Consider the following 17,925-nt stretch of genomic DNA (forward strand, 5'->3'; position numbering starts at 1 on the left):
ACCTTGTGTAGCTCAAAGAACTTACTGAGTCATGATATCGGGACTATTGACTTGGATTTACAGTGCCAGGTAAACAAAACCAACACATGATCGCTGTCATAACGTGTTCATAGACTGATTACAGGGTAAGGAAACCAATATGTCATTTTGGAATTTAGGTGAACTATCCCTTGAAATCATGAATCGGTGTTCTTTTAAAGGCCGCATATTGGTACTGATTGTGTCAACTCTGAAAGAATCAACCTGTGTGTGAGTCTGTTGTTTTAACTGCTGTCAGTGTGAGGCTGATATTTTGTGACTGTTCAAATGTGTCATTCATTGCCGGTCGGTTGGCATCTACAATATTACTGTATTCCTTAGACGAATGTACATCATTCTTTTTCATGTTATTATGGCTACAGCATGACATGCTGTGAATCTCCAAGCATTTTCTGACCCTGCTGTCACATATAATGGTAGTTACACCCCCACCTAGCAGTCTCTTTAGAGCAGGCAGTCTGCCCGAACCCAAAACAGGATATCACAAAAGTGCATTTAGTGAATATGAGTCTTTATTTCTATTTCCAGTGTATAGAATATCATACATTAATAATATACTCTAAAAGGTCTTCCTCAGTCGAGAGAAGAAGGCACATATACTTAGGAATCATCAAGATGACAACACTGAATCAGGAGGGATAGTCTGGGGGGAGGAGCATGTAAGCAGAGGTGGGGTGGGGACAAAGAGCTGGAGCTCTCAAGCTCAGTAGTGAATGGGGAATGACTAGGGGCAGAGGATCACAGATTCTTCTCTCGGGGGAGGTGTTTGAGTGCTAAAATAAAAAAAAGTGTCAAAACACACTTAACTTTCCTGCACTACACAATAACAACAGTGACATCACAAGCCCAAAGCAAAAACAAAAAAGTGGAAGAGGGAAAGAGTTTTGGGAAGAAAAGAGTAACAGGAATAGGCCCACGAAGGGGGCGGGTCGGGACAGAACTGTATCAGCTGAGTGGATAGTGTGGGGAAGTGTGGGTGTGGTTTGATATTGAAAGGGGTGGGTCCATACTTAAGTCCATACTTAATAGGCGTGGTTGGCCACATAGAGGGATTCTCCACCGGCGGCGCCCTTGTCTCCAGAGGAAACGTACTTGCCCTGACAAGCCTTGCTGTTGTTCTGTAAACGAGAGACAGAGGAGAGAGGGAAAGAAAGAGTGAGAGAGGATATGGGAGTGAGAGAAGAAAGTAAGATGGAGAAAGAGATGGTGTGAGAGAGAAAGCGGAAGAAAGAGATAAAAGGCAACGATTAGTACAGACCCTCTGTCTCCCTACACATGGAGCCTGAGCTCCACTTCCTCTTGCTATCTCATTGTGATAGGACCATTAGGTATACACCACATGGCCTTACTTTATTAGGTTTATATGGTGTATGTAGTACTGTCTAGGACCTTTCACCTTATCCTAAAGACTGTAGTCCAAGGCTATTCAACTAGCCTGTACATGTGATGGCAGAGTTTGCAAAACAAATGACCACCAGATTTATAGGCTACAAACCATCATGATATCATTCTGTCAGGTAGGCCTACTTTGGAGTCAACATTTAATTGGGAAGGTTTTTGGGAAAAGCCATAAAAATGACTGTTTTGGCATTCTAACCGGCTATACAACACACGGGCGCACACAAACAGGCGTTACTTCTTCAGAAAGTCGCAGGAAATACAAATCAGTGATGCATTCTTTTTATGAATTATGAAAAACGAGTTTAAATTGAACTACTCTACCGCTGTTGTTCACCTGTAAGCTGCTTCATGGGACAACCAGTTGTTTGAGCTGCATGCTCTTGTTGCCCGACAGATGACATTCTGCTCAATTTGAACACTGAGTGTAGGGAAATGGAGCATTTTGTTTGGGCTCAAATCAGAGGAGAAAATAACACATTTATTTTGAAACGCAGTAATTTTTTCAATCATGTCATTAACTGTTTTATCACTCACCTGTAGTACCAAATTAAGTCCATTCAAGTGATTGCAGATCCCTCAAAAAACAAACCTTTGCTACGAACCCCCTATCAAGCATTTTTGCTAGATTTGTGTTGGCTTATCTCCTCCCTAAGCTTACATACTCTCTTGAGAGCATTACCCTTGCTTAGCCACCTAACATCATTATGTAAAAGTAGATCATGATGACTACAAAACAAGCGATGTTCATGCGGTGGCACTGCCAGATGTTCGCAGCTGCGATTGGCTGATGTTAGCAGCTCTGATTGGCTATATGTTGGGGGATATTAATTGACAGCACTTAATGGGCGGGACTACAGGAAAACAGATTCTCCTACTGGAGGATATTGACAGAGGGCTCATTTTGGCACTAAACGTCATATATTCTTTTGGATGTTTTAAATTCATGTTCAGAATTTATCAAAGGGGTGGCCTGAGGTGGTCTAGCGGTTAGGGCCACATATATACTGTGTCGGCGTGGATCCGAATCCGGCCCACGCCCTTGTGGCACAAACCTCTTTACAATCTTTCCTGCGTTTCTCTCACTGTCTCTAACCCCTTAAAAAAACATTAAAATAATTGATCGAAGGCTCATTATAAAAGTATAAACCAGCTGCTAGTTGAATAGCCCTGCTGTAGTTCGTTATCACATAGGGTCGCAATAATTATAAGAAGCTTGTGACGTAATGCCCATGTATTTCAGTTTGTATTCACTGCTACTGTTGAACTGTTGAACTATGCACAAGGTATCATCAGGCTTACTATATAAATGCCTTCACCTGACTCTGAGAATGTTGACAGCTGTGCTGCATTAGGGTCACTTGATAGATTAGTAATATCTTTGGGGAGTTATCATGGTTAAAAGTGAATCTAGGAACACATTGCTAGCCTGGTGCAATGGAACAAAAGTAATAATTCCGAAAGTGCAAACCCTGGGCACTCACGACAGGCAGGCTCAATGAAACGCTCAATCAAAGTATTTGAAAGAAAACAAATACTACTATTTGAACCCAGGTCTCAATGCCACCCATCGTATCTCCCTCCCTCCCTCATGTTCTTCTCTCTGTGTGGGTCATACCAGGGCTCTCTTGATGAACTCCTCCTGGCAGGCCTTGCCATTCTCTGGCTTGCCTCCCCAGGCCTTGAGGGCGGAGGCCTGCAGGGCACGGCCGTAGGAGAAGGTGATGGCCCAGGGCCGGTGAAGGGGACACTGGTTCATGGCATTCAGGTTGATGGAGGCCTCCTCCTCAGACTGGCCGCCAGACAGGAAGGTGATGCCTGGGGAAGGACGGAGGCAGGGAGACCAGGGAGAGGAAGGGTAGATAAGAGAGGGGGAGTGGATGTGTGTGTGGGAGGAGGGTTGTGTGTGTGTGTGTGTGTATGTGTGTGGAAAGTGGATTGAGTGAGTGTGTGTGTGCGTGTGTAAAGGACGTCATGCTGCTTGCTTAGTGAGTACCAGTTCCTCCCGATTCGGCACATACCTGGCTCGAAACCGGGACTTCTGCTACACAATCATACGTGAGCGTCCTCCCTCAAGCATCTCTAAGGGTTGCGCCACTCAAAAGCTAGCTGAGGAGTAAGTTTAACACATCTCCATGTGCTACATGTGCGTGCAAGCATGTGTCCATATTTCTATACATTTCTCCTTCTCACCAGGCACAGCCGGGGGCACGGTGCGGCGCAGGGCGGTGACAGTTGCCATGGCTATCTCCTGGTTGCTGTACTTTTGGGAGCAGGAGTGTCCTGGGGTGACCATGTTGGGCTTCAGCAGGGTGCCCTCCAGGTACACATGGTGGTCAGACAAAGCCTTATACACTGCAGCCAGAACCTGTGGGGGAGGAGGGGGAGAGAGAAAGAGAAAGTGAAAGAGGGAAAGACAGGGGACAGAGAGCGAGAGAGAGAGTGAGAGAGACAAGGGGACAGAGAAAGAGAGAGACAAAGAAAGGAAATATAAGAAATAGGGATGAGAGACAGAAATAGTTAGAGATGTTGAAATTGATTGATTGAAAGACTGATTGATCTAATGAGTGTTCCTATCCTACCTAGACTAAGTACGCTCTATTCCAACACCCACACTAGCGCACTAAAGTTGCGTTTACACAGACAGCCCAATTCTGATCTTTTTTTCACTAATTGGTCTTTTGACCAATCAGATCAGATCTGAACAAGATCTAATGTGAAAAGATCTGATGTGATTGGTCAAACGACCAATTTGTGGGATAAAGATCCGAATTGGGCTGCCTTTGTAAACACAGCCTACTTAGAAGGAAGCAGACATGCATTTTAAGTGGCATGCTAGAATAGCCATTGGAAGGTAGCCATTGTTTTTCTGTTAATCGGAGCAATCCCTCACCTTCTCAGTGACATACTGGCAGCGCTTCAGGTCATGGTCTCCGTCTGGCAGGATCTCGGGCTCCACGATGGGCACGATGCCATGCTAGAGAAGGGCACAGAAGCATGGCAACCAACGTCATGACTACAGAACAGACAATAAAATCTTATTGGCCGGGGGGCCTATGCCCGGCATATCAATGGCACCGGATTTGGCTACTTGGCACTCAAGCTAATATGGCTAAAATAACTACAACTCCTTGATAAGTAATTATAGTGGTGATATTGTTTTTTGAAGCAGAGATGTGAAACATTTATAATAAAAAAATTACAATTGTGGAGATTGAGTGGGGAATGGCCAAGTGTGTGCCAACTCATTTTATGTGTGCAATATGTTCACACATGTTCAATGTATGTTTCTTGCTCTTTATGTGTGTGTGTGTGTGTATATGTCTCACCATCTGGCAGATACTGGCGTAGCGGGCCAGCACATTGGCATTCTCCTTGATGGCCAGCTCTGAGGGGGTGGTGTCAGTGATCTTCAGCACACAACGCCACTTAGCAAAGTCAGCTCCGTCCTTTTTGTACTGGGCACACCGCTCGTACAGCCCATCCAGACCTGAGGGAGAGAGACAGAGAGACATACAGAGAGAGCGAGACAGACAGGCAGAGAGAGAGAGAGGAGGGAAAGAGAGGGGATGGATATGTGTAACATTATGAAATAAACATGACTCGACACTTTGTTCCAGTTTTTCTTCAAACAATCCCCTGAATAATATCTGCATTCATAGCAAAGTTGAGCTCAATACTACAGGTCAAAGGTTACTTAGCCCCGGCCCACTGTTGTCTCTCACCCTGAGTGGTGGTCTCTCCGTTGGTCCCGGCCAGGGGGACGACACCTTTGTCCACCTTGATGCCCACCACCATGTCCCTCTCCTTGATGAGCTGGGGGAACAGCTTGCCGTCGTCTGTCTTCTGGTACAGGGTCTCATGGAAGAAGATGACTCCGCCGATGCATGGCTCTACGCGGTCGGCCGTGAAGAGGAGCTGGCGGTAAAGACGGCGGTTCTCCTCAGTGTTCTCAGCATTGATGCTTTGGAAGCGCTTGGCCACGCTGCCTACAGGTGGGTTGGAATGGGGTTAAATATTAATATATATAAATGTAAAATATTTATATATTCAGACCCCTTCCCCTTTTCCACATTTTGTTGAGTTACAGCCTTCTGCTAAAATAGTTTTTTTTTTTTTTTTTTAAATCATCATCAAACTACACACAATACTCCACAACGACAAAGCAAAAACAGGTTTTTAGAAATACCTTATTTACATAAATAGACCCTTTGCTATTTGAGCTCAGGTGCATCCAGTTTCCATTGATCATCCTTGAGATGTTTCTACAACTTGATTGGAGTCCACCGGTGGTAAATTCAATTGATTGGACATTATTTGGAAAGGCACGCAATCTTGGTTTCATCAGACCAGAGAATCTTGTATCTCATAGATGAGAATCCTTTAGGTGCATTTTGGCAAACTCTAAGCGGGCTGTTATGTGCCTTATATTGAGGAGTGGCTTCAGTCTGGCCACTCTATCATAAAGGCCTAATTGGTGGAGTGCTGCAGAGATGGTTGTCCTCCTGGAAGGTTCTCCCATCTCCACAGAGGAACTCTGGAGCTCTGTCAGAGTGACCATCGGGTTTTTGGTCATCTCCCTGACTAAGGCCCTTCTCCCCCGATAGCTCAGTTTGGCCGGGCGGCCAGCTCTAGGAAGAGTCTTGGTGGTTCCAAACTTTTTGATGATGGAGGCCACTGTGTTCTTGGGGACCTTCAATGCTGCAGAAATTTTTTGGTACCCTTCCCCAGATCTGTGCCGCGACACAGTCCTGTCTCGGAGCTCTACGGACAATTCCTTCGACCTCATGTCCTGGTACTGGGCCGTACGCACTAACCTCTGTAGTGCCTTACGGTCAGATGCCAAGCAGTTACAATACCAGGCGGTGATGCAACCGGTCAGGATGTTCTCGATGGTGCAGCTGTAGAACTTTTTGAGGATCTGGGGCCTGTCAGGAAGTCCAGGATCCAGTTGCAGAGGGAGGTGTTTAGTCCCAGGGTCCTGAGATTGCGTCATCTGTGGATCTGTTGGGGCGGTATGTGAATTGGAGTGGGTCTAGGGTCTCCGGGAGGATGCTGTTGATGTGAGCCATGACCAGCCTTTCAAAGCACTTCATGGCTACCGATGTGAGTGCTACGGGGCGGTAATCATTTAGGCAAGTTACCTTCGCTTCCTTGGGCACAGGGACTATGGTGGTCTGCTTGAAACATGTAGGTATTACAGATTCGGTCATGGAGAGGTTGAAAATGTCAGTGAAGACACTAGCCAGTTGGTCCGTGCATTCTTTGAGTCCACGTCCTGGTAATCCATCTGGCCCCGCGGCTTTATGAATGTTGACCTGGGGGAGAGCTTTGTATGCATCTCTGTGTGTGGAGTAAAGGTGGTCTAGTTTTTTCCCCTCTGGTTGTACATGTGATATGCTGGTAGAAATTAGGTAAAATGGATTTAAGTTTGCCTGCGTTAAAGTCCCCGGCCACTAGGAGTGCCGCTTCTGGACGAGCATTTTCTTGTTTGCTTATGGCCTTATACAGCTGGTTGATTGCGGTATTAGTGCCAGTATCAGTTTGTGGTAGTAAATCGACGGCTGCGAATAATATAGATGAGAACCCTCTTGGTAGATAGTGTGGTCTACAGCTTATCATAAGGTACTCTACCTCAGGCAAGCAATACTTCGGGACTTCTTTAATATTAGACATCGCGCACCAGCTGTTATTGACAAATAGACACACACCCCGCCCCTCGTCTTACCAGACGTAGCTTCTCTGTCCTGCTGGTGCATGGAAAATCCCGCCAGCTCTATATTATCCGTGTCGTCGTTCAGCCATGACTCAGTGAAACATACGATATTACAGTTTTTAATGTGTCGTTAGTAGTATAATCTTGATCGTAGGTCATCCATTTTATTTTCCAATGATTGCACGTTGGCCAATAGAACGGATGGCAGTGTGAGTTTACTCACTCGCCTACGAATTCTCAGAAGGCAGCCCGACCTGCGCTCCCTTTTTGTCCGTCTTTTCTTCACGCAAATTTGGGCCCATTCCCGAGACAGCAGTATATCCTTCGCGTTGGACTCTTCCAGTTCGAGTTGAGTAATCGCTGTTCTGATGTCCAGACGTTATTTTCGGTCCTAAGAGACGGTAGCAGCAACATTATGTACAAAATAAGTACAAAAATAAGTTACAAACAACGGGAAAAAAACGAACAAAATAGCACAGTTGGTTAGGAACATGTAAAACCTCAGTCATCCCCTCCGGCGCCATTCTACACGCCATTCTACATGACATATCTTTGATATGCCATGTATCTATGTAGGAGTATCTATGTAGGATATGATATCTATGTAGGATATGCCATGTAGGAGTGTGTTTAGCGGGTGATCTGATCCGTGTGTGTGAACTCATCGGCAGTCCCCTACCTGTGGACTCATCGGCAGCAAGGATTCCTTTGCCGGGAGCGACGATCTTCTGAGCAATATCACTGAGCTCCTTCTTCTGCTCCGTAGAGAGGAATGGGAATGAGTGAGGCATTGTGTTTCTGAGAGAGAGAGAGAGAGCGAGAGTGCAAAAGCGAAAGGGGAGGTGGGATTGAGGGGGGGTGAAGGAGAGAGGGGGATGAATGAGGGAGACATGGAGGGAGAGAAATCATTGTTATAAATCATTCTGTTGAAAGGATTATAGATTCAGTGTTTGTAGCATGGATGGTTTATCGCCACGGACTCAATCAACTGTCATAGCAGCATCATAAGGTATAGGCCTGGGCCTATGCTAATAAATTACCTATGTGTATTATGTTGAATAAATAGATGAACATTGGTAATCATAACCATACTGACATTCTTGACAGCCCTCGCTAGCTTAGTGTCTATTCCAAGCGGTTATCATGTAGCATGGCAGCCACTAGTGCGCTTTATAGATCTCCACTATCTTCTGAGCTTGACGTGCATAGCCGGTAATCACATGCGGAGCCAGAGGGGTGTCCGGGGTGGCACTGGACACCCCTGACATCTGATTGGCCACCCCGGGTGCCACCCCAAAATTTCATTCGCTACTGGCAGTTTGATGCTGATTGACAACTCATTTCACCTCTTGTTGAAAGAAGCATTTATTTTGACTTTTTCAAATCGAGGAAGAGAGAATATTAACGTTGGTTGCGAGATACAGAAGAATAAGAAGAAGAACATACAGAAGAAGAAGAGAGAATATTTCCAAAGCTCCACAAGCTTTATTTGAGATTGGCGAAAGCATTATATTTGAAGCAAGTTTTAAAGTTTAGCATCAGGTTTAGGTTTCCTGAACAACTTTTACGAAAGTTGAGTTGCTGTGTAAGTTAACGTTAGATCGTTGGCTCCATTAACAGACAGTTAATCAGATAAGAGAGATCGGTTCCCAATTTAGCCAAACATTATGTTTACATCTGTGCTAGTAATACACGCATATACAGTGCAGTGTTGTAAGTTACAGTATACGAATGTTTAGGGGTAACTAGTAGGCTACAGCTGTCAGTGTTCAGCAAGTTAACATTCAGCAATTTGAAATCCATTATCTCAGATTTTCGTACTTGAACTCAAAATGAACAATTGTTATTATAAATCTGTTAACGTTACTTAAAAGATCACCACAATTTGCAGATAGCCTGTTTGCTATCGTAAAGCTGTATGAAATTATAGCTAGCTAAATTACTTACTGCAGAGTAGGGCTAGCTATGATCTGACTAGTAATTTAGGCTGGCAGTTGATTTTAAGGTACAGTTATGATAATGGGGATTTGTAATTAAGATTGGAATAAAATGTGGGTAATTGGATGCTTAGATGTAGACTGTCTTATTTGTGTATAGGGTCAATTAAACATGAAAAGAAAGGGAGATATCAGACTTATGTTTAAAGAAGCACAAACAGACTGATCAGGTGCAAAACAGACCCCAGCCCTTGCATCACCACCGGATCCCAGAGCAGCTCCCTACCTGAGGCTAGTCAGAGTCAGTTGTGGTCAGACTTCACAAGGACCCAGTCTTCCACCACATGCCCAGTTTATTTTCAGCTTGTAATAGATGATTTTGTCAGATTAAGCCTCACTTTAAAATGTTGGTTGTTAATTCATGTGTGTTCTTATTTTGATGGCTGTGGCATTTTTATTTTGATTATACACTAATGGTTCTTGTGTTATTTTAATGTATTAGATGTATCAAGTAGAGGTTGCCCGATTAATCGGCATGGCCGATTAATTATGGCCGATTTCAAGTTTTCATAACAAGTGGTAATCGGCATTTTTGGACGCCGATTGCGGCCGATTACATTGCATTCCACGAGGAAACTGCGTGGCAGGCTGACCACCTGTTACGCGACTGCAGCAAGGAGCCAAGGTAAGCTGCTAGCTAGCATGAAATTTATCTTAGAAAAAACAATCAATCTTCACATAATCACTAGTTAACTACACATGGTTGATGATATTACTAGGTTAACTAGCTTGTCCTGCGTTGCATATAATCAATGTGGTGCCAGTTAAGTTATCATCGAATCACAGCCTACTTTGCCAAACAGGTGATGATTTAACAAAAGCACAATCGTTGCACGAATGTACCTAACCATAAACATCAATGCCTTTCTTATAATCAATACACAGAAGTATATATTTTTAAACCTGCATATTTAGTTAAAATAAATTCATGTTAGCGGGCAATATTAACTAGGGAAATTGTGTCACATCTCTTGCCTTCATTGCACGCAGAGTCAGGGTATATGCAACAGTTTGGGCCACCTGGCTCGTTGTGAAGTAATTTGCCAGAATTTTACATAATTATGACATAACATTGAAGGTTGTGCAATGTAACAGCAATATTTAGATAAAATATGGAACGGTTCCGTATTTCACTGAAAGAATAAATGGCCTAAAGGCTCGTTTTTCTGTCTGTTTATTATATTATAATTAAGTCTATGATTTGATATTTGATAGAGCAGTCTGACTGAGCGGTGGTAGGCAGCAGCACGCTCGTAAGCATTCATTCAAACAACACTTTCCTGCGTTTGCCAGCTGCTCTTCGCAATGCTTGAAGCACTATAGTGCCTATAAGAACATCCAATAGTCAAAGGTATATGGAATACAAATGGTATAGAGAGAAATAGGCGACGTGTCATAATTCCTAAAATAACTTGCAGCTGAACTTGAAAGGGGTTCCTTCGTTATTTTACTGTTCATGTCTTCCATAGAGAATGTCTTGATCTACTTCAAATAAGGTCTGTGTTTCGTGCTTAAACCGCCTCGGCATTTTGATACTCGTGTAAATCTCACTAGGATAAGGTAACGTTTGTCAACATATTTTCATAAATCCACTCTACAATTTGTTTTATCTTCGCTTAATATTTAGCCAATATTGATCAGTGTTACCTTGTCCTATGGATATCTACACAGTTATCAAATTGGCAAGGTAGTGTAAGCCTACACGAAACACAGACCTTATTTGAAGTAAATCTAAAAATATCCTATGGAATGAATGAAGGAACCGCTTTTCAGATTTTGCTGGAAGGTGTCATGGGGATTATAACTCACACTTTGGTAGTCAATTCGTACCACGCTCATTATTAAAATAGGATTTCCTGCATATAGAAATTACAGTTTCTGTTTTCAACATTCATCACAGGTCATTTAAACTCTATTTTTATTATTCAAACAGTTGAGAGTATTTGTGTCTCCTAAGCAGACTCTTCAGTATCCTTGTCACTTCAGAGAGCTGTGTGTGTGCGTGCGTACGATTATATTAATTTCACAGATGGCAGAGAAAAGCAGAGCACCAGTGTGGGACTATTACATTGAATTGGCACCAGGGAAAGCAAGGTGTCTTATTTGTGATAAAGATGTAAGCATGGGGTCAGCAAATGCTAAATCATAAAATACCACCAACCTGTGGAATCACCTTAAGAACACCCATCCAAAAGCCCATAAGGAATCACCTTAAGAACATTCACCCAAAAGCCCACAAGGAATCACCTTAAGAACACCCATCCAAAAGCCCATAAGGAATCACCTTAAGAACACCCACCCAAAAGCCCACAAGGAATCACCTTAAGAACACCCATCCAAAAGCCCATAAGGAAGCAATGATGAAAAAAGCAAACGCAAATTCTTCACAAGGAAAAAGTGATACAGACAGTTCACAGACATCGCAGGCTACAATCTTTCAACTTTTTAATAAACAAGCAAAATGGCAGGACAAAGACCCAAGGACCAAGAAGATGGATGAAGCAATTACTGAGATGATTGCCACTGACAACCAGCCATTCACAGTGGTGTCTGACGTTGGTTTTCAGAGGCTGATTATTCTTGCTGAACCCCGGTACAGGATCAAAGATGAAAAATTATTTTGCACAGAAATGATAGACAAAACACAGTTGTGATGAAAGTGAAGAATCTGGTGGCACCAGTGAACGCTCCACACATGGCATTCACAACTGACTGCTGGTCAGGCACCACAGAGTCCCTGATGAGCCTTACTGGACATTTCATTGGCAATGTCTGGACAAGAAAGCAGTTTGTACTGAATGTCAAGACTATGACTGGATCACACACAGGAAACTACATCAGAGAGATGTTTTTGACCATCTTGGAATACTGGGAATTACACACAGAACGTGTAGTGCTGGTCCTCAGGGACAGTGGGGCAAACATGGTGAAAGGTATGAGACTGGCAGAGCTTCCAGACTTCAGCTGCAGTGCACACACCATACAGCTTGTAATCAATGCCTATCCAGTCAGAGAACTAGCTAGACATTATTGGCATGTTGGAGAGCTGTGCAACTTACTTTGACCACTCTGTACTGGCCAAACAGAGGCTGAGGGCCATTCAGGAAGAACTTGGCCTTTCCAAACACAGCATAATGCAAGCAGTTCAAACTCACTGGAACTCAACACTACACATTTTGGAAAGGATGTTTGAACAGAGGCGTGCACTGAACGTGTATGCAGGTGAATACGGACACATCAGCAGTTTGTCTGCTGCACAGTGGCACATTGTCTCTAAACTAATTGAGACTCTGGCACCTGTGGAGGAGGTGACACTGGAGATGAGCCACTCCAACTCTACAGCCGCATGCATCATCCCCAGTGTGTCAGTGCTGAAGCTGATGCTGCAGCTGGAGGGTTCTTCTACTCAAGGCATCAAAACTTTATGGAAGACCATGTTGGACAGTCTGACAATTAGGTTCTCCAAGGCCGAGGAGACAAAGTGCCTGGTGCTGGCAATTGTCCTGGATCCGCATTACAAAAGCTATGCCGTCACCTCAGGGACAGCAATAGAGAAAGCAAAAGAGTGGCTGAAGGAGGAGTCTGACCTACTAAGGAAACCAAATCCCAGAGCCACAGCAGATTGGACGAATGAAGAGGAGGACCCAGATCCAGGTGCAAAAAGGCAAAGAGTCCGGGCAGATCAGCCACCCAGTCTGGTGGACAGCCTCTACGCTAGAATCCTTGGAAGCCAAGAGGGCAGGGCTGAAGTCCAGTGCAGTTTTGAAATTGAGTTGGAACGTTACCTCACAGCGCCTGTCACTGACAGAAAGAGCAGCTTGCCTTTGGAGTGGTTGAAGCAGAATGAGGACAGACTTCAAACACTCACTCCACTGGCAAAGAAGTTTCTCTGTCCCCCACCTTCTTCGGTCCCAAGCGAGAGAGTGTTCAGTGAGGTAGGGATCATTTATGATAAGCGGAGGAGCAGACTGACAGGGGACCATACAGACAAGTGCTGCTTTCTGCACTACAACCTAAAACTTCTTAAGTGGGAATATTGAAGACCCATGGTTCCTTTTAACATATGTTCTCATGTTCTGAGCAAGAAACTTAAACGTTAGCTTTTTTTACATGGCACATATTGCACTTTTACTTTCTTCTCCAACACTGTTTTTTTGCATTATTTAAACCAAATTGACGATGTTTCATTATTTATTTGAGACTAAATTGATTTTATTTATGTATTATATTAAGTTAAAATAAAAGTGTTCATTGTTCATTCATTGTTCATTCAGTATTGCTGTAATTATCATTATTACAAATACATATGTATAAAAATCGTCCGATTAATCGGTATCAGCTTTTTTTTGGTCCTCCAATAATCGGTATTGAAAAATCATAATCGGTCGACCTCTAGTATCAAGGGATGACACAGAGACCTCTGGCTCTGAGCAAGACAGTGAGCCAGAGCTGCCAGGAGATGTCATTGTGCCCCTCCCAACTGAATCAAGCACCAGATATGCTGTTCCAAAAGGAACCAATGGTAGGCCAGGCCTATACTTTAAACTACACATTTTAGTTAGCAGCTGTTAGTATCTAATCTTGTGGATCCCTTAATTATACATTTCCATAGAGATATGACACATTATTTAACGTGTATTTCAGACATTTCAAGATCCAGAGAAGAGGGTTCTCTTTATTTTCTGAAAACATTTTGGATGTTCAGACCCAGATTGTATATTCATGAAAACAGAGTGACCGAAGTCTCTCCAGTATGTGAGTACAGTGTGTGTGTGTGTGAGTGATTGAGTGAGTGAGTGTGAGAGAGAGAGAGAAATAAATTGAGCTGCAGTTCTGAGGTAGAGACACCAACTATTTATAGTAAGTTAAAGAATTCTAGTGAAGTAACCTTTTTGGACCACACTATCTGCCACATTGAAGAACTCTGGGTTAAGTGAATTATCACTTCTACCTCTAATCAGCAATCATAGGATTCATTCATGCTCCTTAGATGCCAGGTTAGGGTTACACACTCATTTTCTGTAGCCTTGGCCACCCCCTGTATAAAGCCACTTCCGGTAATACACTCCCCCAGCGACCGGTTTGTACATGGCTGAAAAGGCTTCAATTTCGTTCTTTACTAAATTTAATGGCGAGAAGGCGAAAAAAAGGGTGAAATAGACCTACTACGAACTTGTCGCCGAGGGACACGAGTGTATTACCTACCCCAGACGATAGAGTAGATATAACCCACTAGCAGCTGCCCAGGCTAGTTATCATGATGAGACTCCAATATAACCTTGGTCTGCCTATGTGCGCCATCGGAGGAGACCGTATGATTTCTCAAATAAAAGCATCTCAAATATGCTGGTGAGCATTTCAACCGTGAAAAACTCATTATACATCCAAATCTTCCCTTATAGCCAGTGCGTTGCGCTCTAGATTTTTCACATGCCGTACGTACGTGAGTGATTCGCTTTTGGCATCCGTTGATGTAGGCGTGTACACGATGTTCTGATCGTCTTTTGGTCAGCGCTTGTGTGATATTTCTGGATTTATTTGCGCGCTATGAACAGTTTACATAATATGCGCGTTATTACATCCCCTGTGAATTTGTGGCAAGCGTTACTTCCGCGTCTGTTCTTGCCATTGCATCCGTATGACCTTGTAATACATTGGGAGTTGCCGATAGGAAGTCACACAGTAAGTGTAATCCTTAAACAACTACAGACATAAAATACGACATCATTCATACATCATATTTATACATACACACATGTATTACCTATTCAGCTTGAGGCTTATAAATACAATAATACAGTAATATCTGCTGAAAATGACATCATCTATCATAACTAAGGATTAGTTGATGGAAAAGAACTTACTAGTTTATCTGCGCGATAGATAATAGAGCAAAAGCTGTACGGGTCTGAGGAGGAAGCGATGCGTTCTGTTGCAATATCAGGCAATGAAGGAGGATGTCTAGTATTGTTAAACGTCAAGTGACGAAAAAGAGAGCCTTGCCTCAGGCCACGTACAGAGATTGTCCAATCAAAATGCACCATGAAAGATTGACATATCATTCTAGCCATAGTCCGGAGAAAACGGTTTTTTTCTGTGACGGTGGTTGGCTCACTTCATTTTGAGTACTGGAAAAGAAAGAAGGCGTGTTTTGGGAATAACGGGGTGGAAAAGTGATAATGTACGTGACGGATCTCACGTGCATAATGCATGCTCTATACGTGCCCCTATATACAGCCACAGCAGAAAGGCATTGCAGTGGTGCCGCTGTGAGTCACGACTGCACCATAGATGCGGAATTATCCTCAATCTAGACCTACTATGAATGAATAAACCTATTCAATTGAAACCTCAGGGGCGTTATCAACATCAACTGTTGCTGCAGATTTGGCTTGAGACTGTTCATGACGATGATAGTTTACGTGGCGTAAGAATAAACCTTGGTCATAATAATCAATTAAATTGAATTACTAGAACTACTATATACAATACATACAATATGATTATACATACAAGATGTACGGAAGACTACTGGCAGCAAAGCTATTCAAAATACGTCCTATTATAGATTTACTGTAGCCAGTTCTAAACTCTCTGAATGCTCAGTGTTGCATCATCATCGTCTCCATTCATTACTTAATTGTCACCCTCTTTCGAATTTCATTTCTAACTCTGCTCTCCTTCGCTTCCTTCACCCATGTCACCCATCCCTCCCTCCATGATACTGGTGTGGAACATGATGTGCTGGTTTGGTTTGGCCATGTTCAGCCTTACATGTTGACCAGACCAGACACGTCGTGTGCGCGAGCGTCGCAAAATAAATGTAGAAATCCATGTTATTGAATTATTGCACCCACACTGCTCGCGCGTGCCAACGAGCGTCTGCAATGCCAAGGGCTAAAATAGAAGTCTGTCACGACTCCCGCCGAAGTCGGCTCCTCTCTTTGTTCGGGCTGCGTGACCGCCGAGCGGTCGACGTCGTTCTAGCCATCGCCGCTCCATTTTTCATTGTTCCATTTGTTTTGTCTTGTTCCCTGCACACCTGGTTTACATTTCCAATCACACTGCATGTATTTATTCCTCTGTTCCCCCCCCATGTCTTTGTGTGAAATTGTTTTTTTTTGTTACGTGTTTCGTGTGTACGCGCCAGGCTGGGTTTTTCCCAGTTATTTCCGTGGTTTTTCCACGAAGGATGTTTATTGTAAAACATTTGATCATTTTTGTGACTGTTTCGCGCCTTGCACTTTTACCTTTGGCTGGAGGTTTTGACGCAGTGGCATCTGTCTGTTTTATTGCCTCTGCCTAAATAAAGTGTGCGCCTGTTCACAACTCTCTGCTCTCCTGCACCTGACTTCTCCACCAGTAGCGCACACCTTGACAGAATTTCACACCAACCATGGAGTCAGCAGGAGCAGGAGCCCCGGTCAGAGGAGTCGAGGAGCGCATCCAGGAACACTCGGCAATGCTGCAACATCTCGGTGCCACAATGGATCGCGTTGTCCAGACCATGGACTGCTGGGAGAGACAGGAAGTCTATCCAGCGCCTCAACCAGCGCAACCGGGGTTACCTCTACCCGTCCCTCCTGGATCCAGTCCCAGTGGGATGCGTCTCTCCCTTCCCAGGGAGTATGATGGGACGGCAGCACGGTGCCAGGGGTTCCTATTACAGCTGGACCTATACCTGGCCACCGTTCACCCAGCTCCCTCGGGAAGGGAGAGGGTGTCCGCCCTTGTCTCCTGCCTCTCGGGGAGAGCTCTGGAGTGGGCAAACGCCGAGTGGGGAGAAGGAAATGTGGCGTTGGACCACTTTGAGGAGTTCACCCATCGCTTCCGGGCCATCTTTGACCATCCACCCGAGGGTAGAGCGGCAGGGGAACGGCTCTTCCACTTGAGGCAGGGGACGAAGAGCGCCCAGGAGTTTGCCCTGGAATTCCAGACCTTGGCCGCCGGAGCAGGATGGAATGGCAGGGCCCTTATCGACCACTACCGATGCAGCCTGCGCAAGGACGTCCAACAGGAGTTGGCCTGCAGGGATGCCACTATCACTTTTGACCAACTGGTGGATCTGTCCATCCGGTTGGATAACCTGCTGGTCACCCACGGACGTCCAGAGAGGGCTCTGTCGGTTCCATCTTCCAGCACCCCCGCTCCGGTGCCCATGGAGCTGGGAGGGGATGCGCTTAGGGAGGCTGGAGGAGGGGCCTTCACGTGCACCATTTGTGGCTGCAGAGGGCACACTGCCGGTCGGTGCCGGGTTGGTTCCTCTGGGAGTCGAGGCAGCAGGCAGGGCACTCTGGCGTCACCCCAGGTGAGTCTGCACCACTCTCATCCAGAGTCCTCTGTTGTCCACCTGTTTGTACCTGTTTGTTTTCCTGAGTTTTCCCCGCATTCCTAGCATAAGGCGCTCGTTGATTCAGGCGCGGCTGGGAATTTTATCGACAGAGTGTTCGCCCTTAGTTTAGACCTTTCCCGGTACACGTTCTGGACAGTCGACCATTAGGGTCCGGGCTAATCAGGGAAGCCACCATCTCCCTGGCCATAGTGACACAGGGGGGGTCACGAGGAGAAAATCAGTCTCTTCCTCATTGACTCTCCTGCGTTTCCCGTGGTTCTAGGCCTTCCCTGGTTAGCTCATCATGACCCCACCATTTCATGGCAACAGAGGGCTCTCACAGGGTGGTTGTGAGAGTGCTCGGGGAGGTGTGTAGGGGTTTCCGTTGGTGGAAAGTCCAGACCAGGTCTCCACCGTGCGCATCCCCCCAGAATATGCCAATT

At 44.8% G+C, this 17,925-nt stretch overlaps 1 protein-coding gene across 1 annotated transcript; it reads right to left on the reverse strand.

Annotated features, from left to right (window-relative positions):
* Positions 1-533: 533 nt before the first annotated feature.
* LOC115192128 (fructose-bisphosphate aldolase A) lies at positions 534-15,144 on the reverse strand. The gene is made up of 8 exons (XM_029750289.1): positions 15,015-15,144; positions 7,833-7,951; positions 5,163-5,426; positions 4,767-4,927; positions 4,331-4,414; positions 3,631-3,805; positions 3,056-3,255; positions 534-1,157 (listed from the first exon to the last, which is right to left on the reverse strand). Exons 2-8 carry the CDS (start codon positions 7,942-7,944, stop codon positions 1,062-1,064), a joined length of 1,092 nt encoding a protein of 363 aa, XP_029606149.1. The 5' UTR covers positions 7,945-7,951; positions 15,015-15,144; the 3' UTR covers positions 534-1,061.
* Between the last annotated feature and the right edge of the window lie 2,781 nt (positions 15,145-17,925).

This window comes from Salmo trutta, chromosome 4, assembly GCF_901001165.1.
Source record: "Salmo trutta chromosome 4, fSalTru1.1, whole genome shotgun sequence".
NCBI classification, from domain to species: domain Eukaryota; kingdom Metazoa; phylum Chordata; class Actinopteri; order Salmoniformes; family Salmonidae; genus Salmo; species Salmo trutta.

Excerpts from the sequence above, each read along its gene's own strand:
- LOC115192128 (XM_029750289.1), bottom strand. The coding sequence starts at position 7,944 with ATGCCTCACTCATTCCCATTCCTCTCTACGGAGCAGAAGAAGGAGCTC. Across the intron at positions 5,427-7,832 it reads TGCTGCCGATGAGTCCACAG|GCAGCGTGGCCAAGCGCTTC; the intron begins GTAGGGGACTGC and ends ACCCACCTGTAG. Across the intron at positions 4,928-5,162 it reads CGGAGAGACCACCACTCAGG|GTCTGGATGGGCTGTACGAG; the intron begins GTGAGAGACAAC and ends TCTCTCCCTCAG.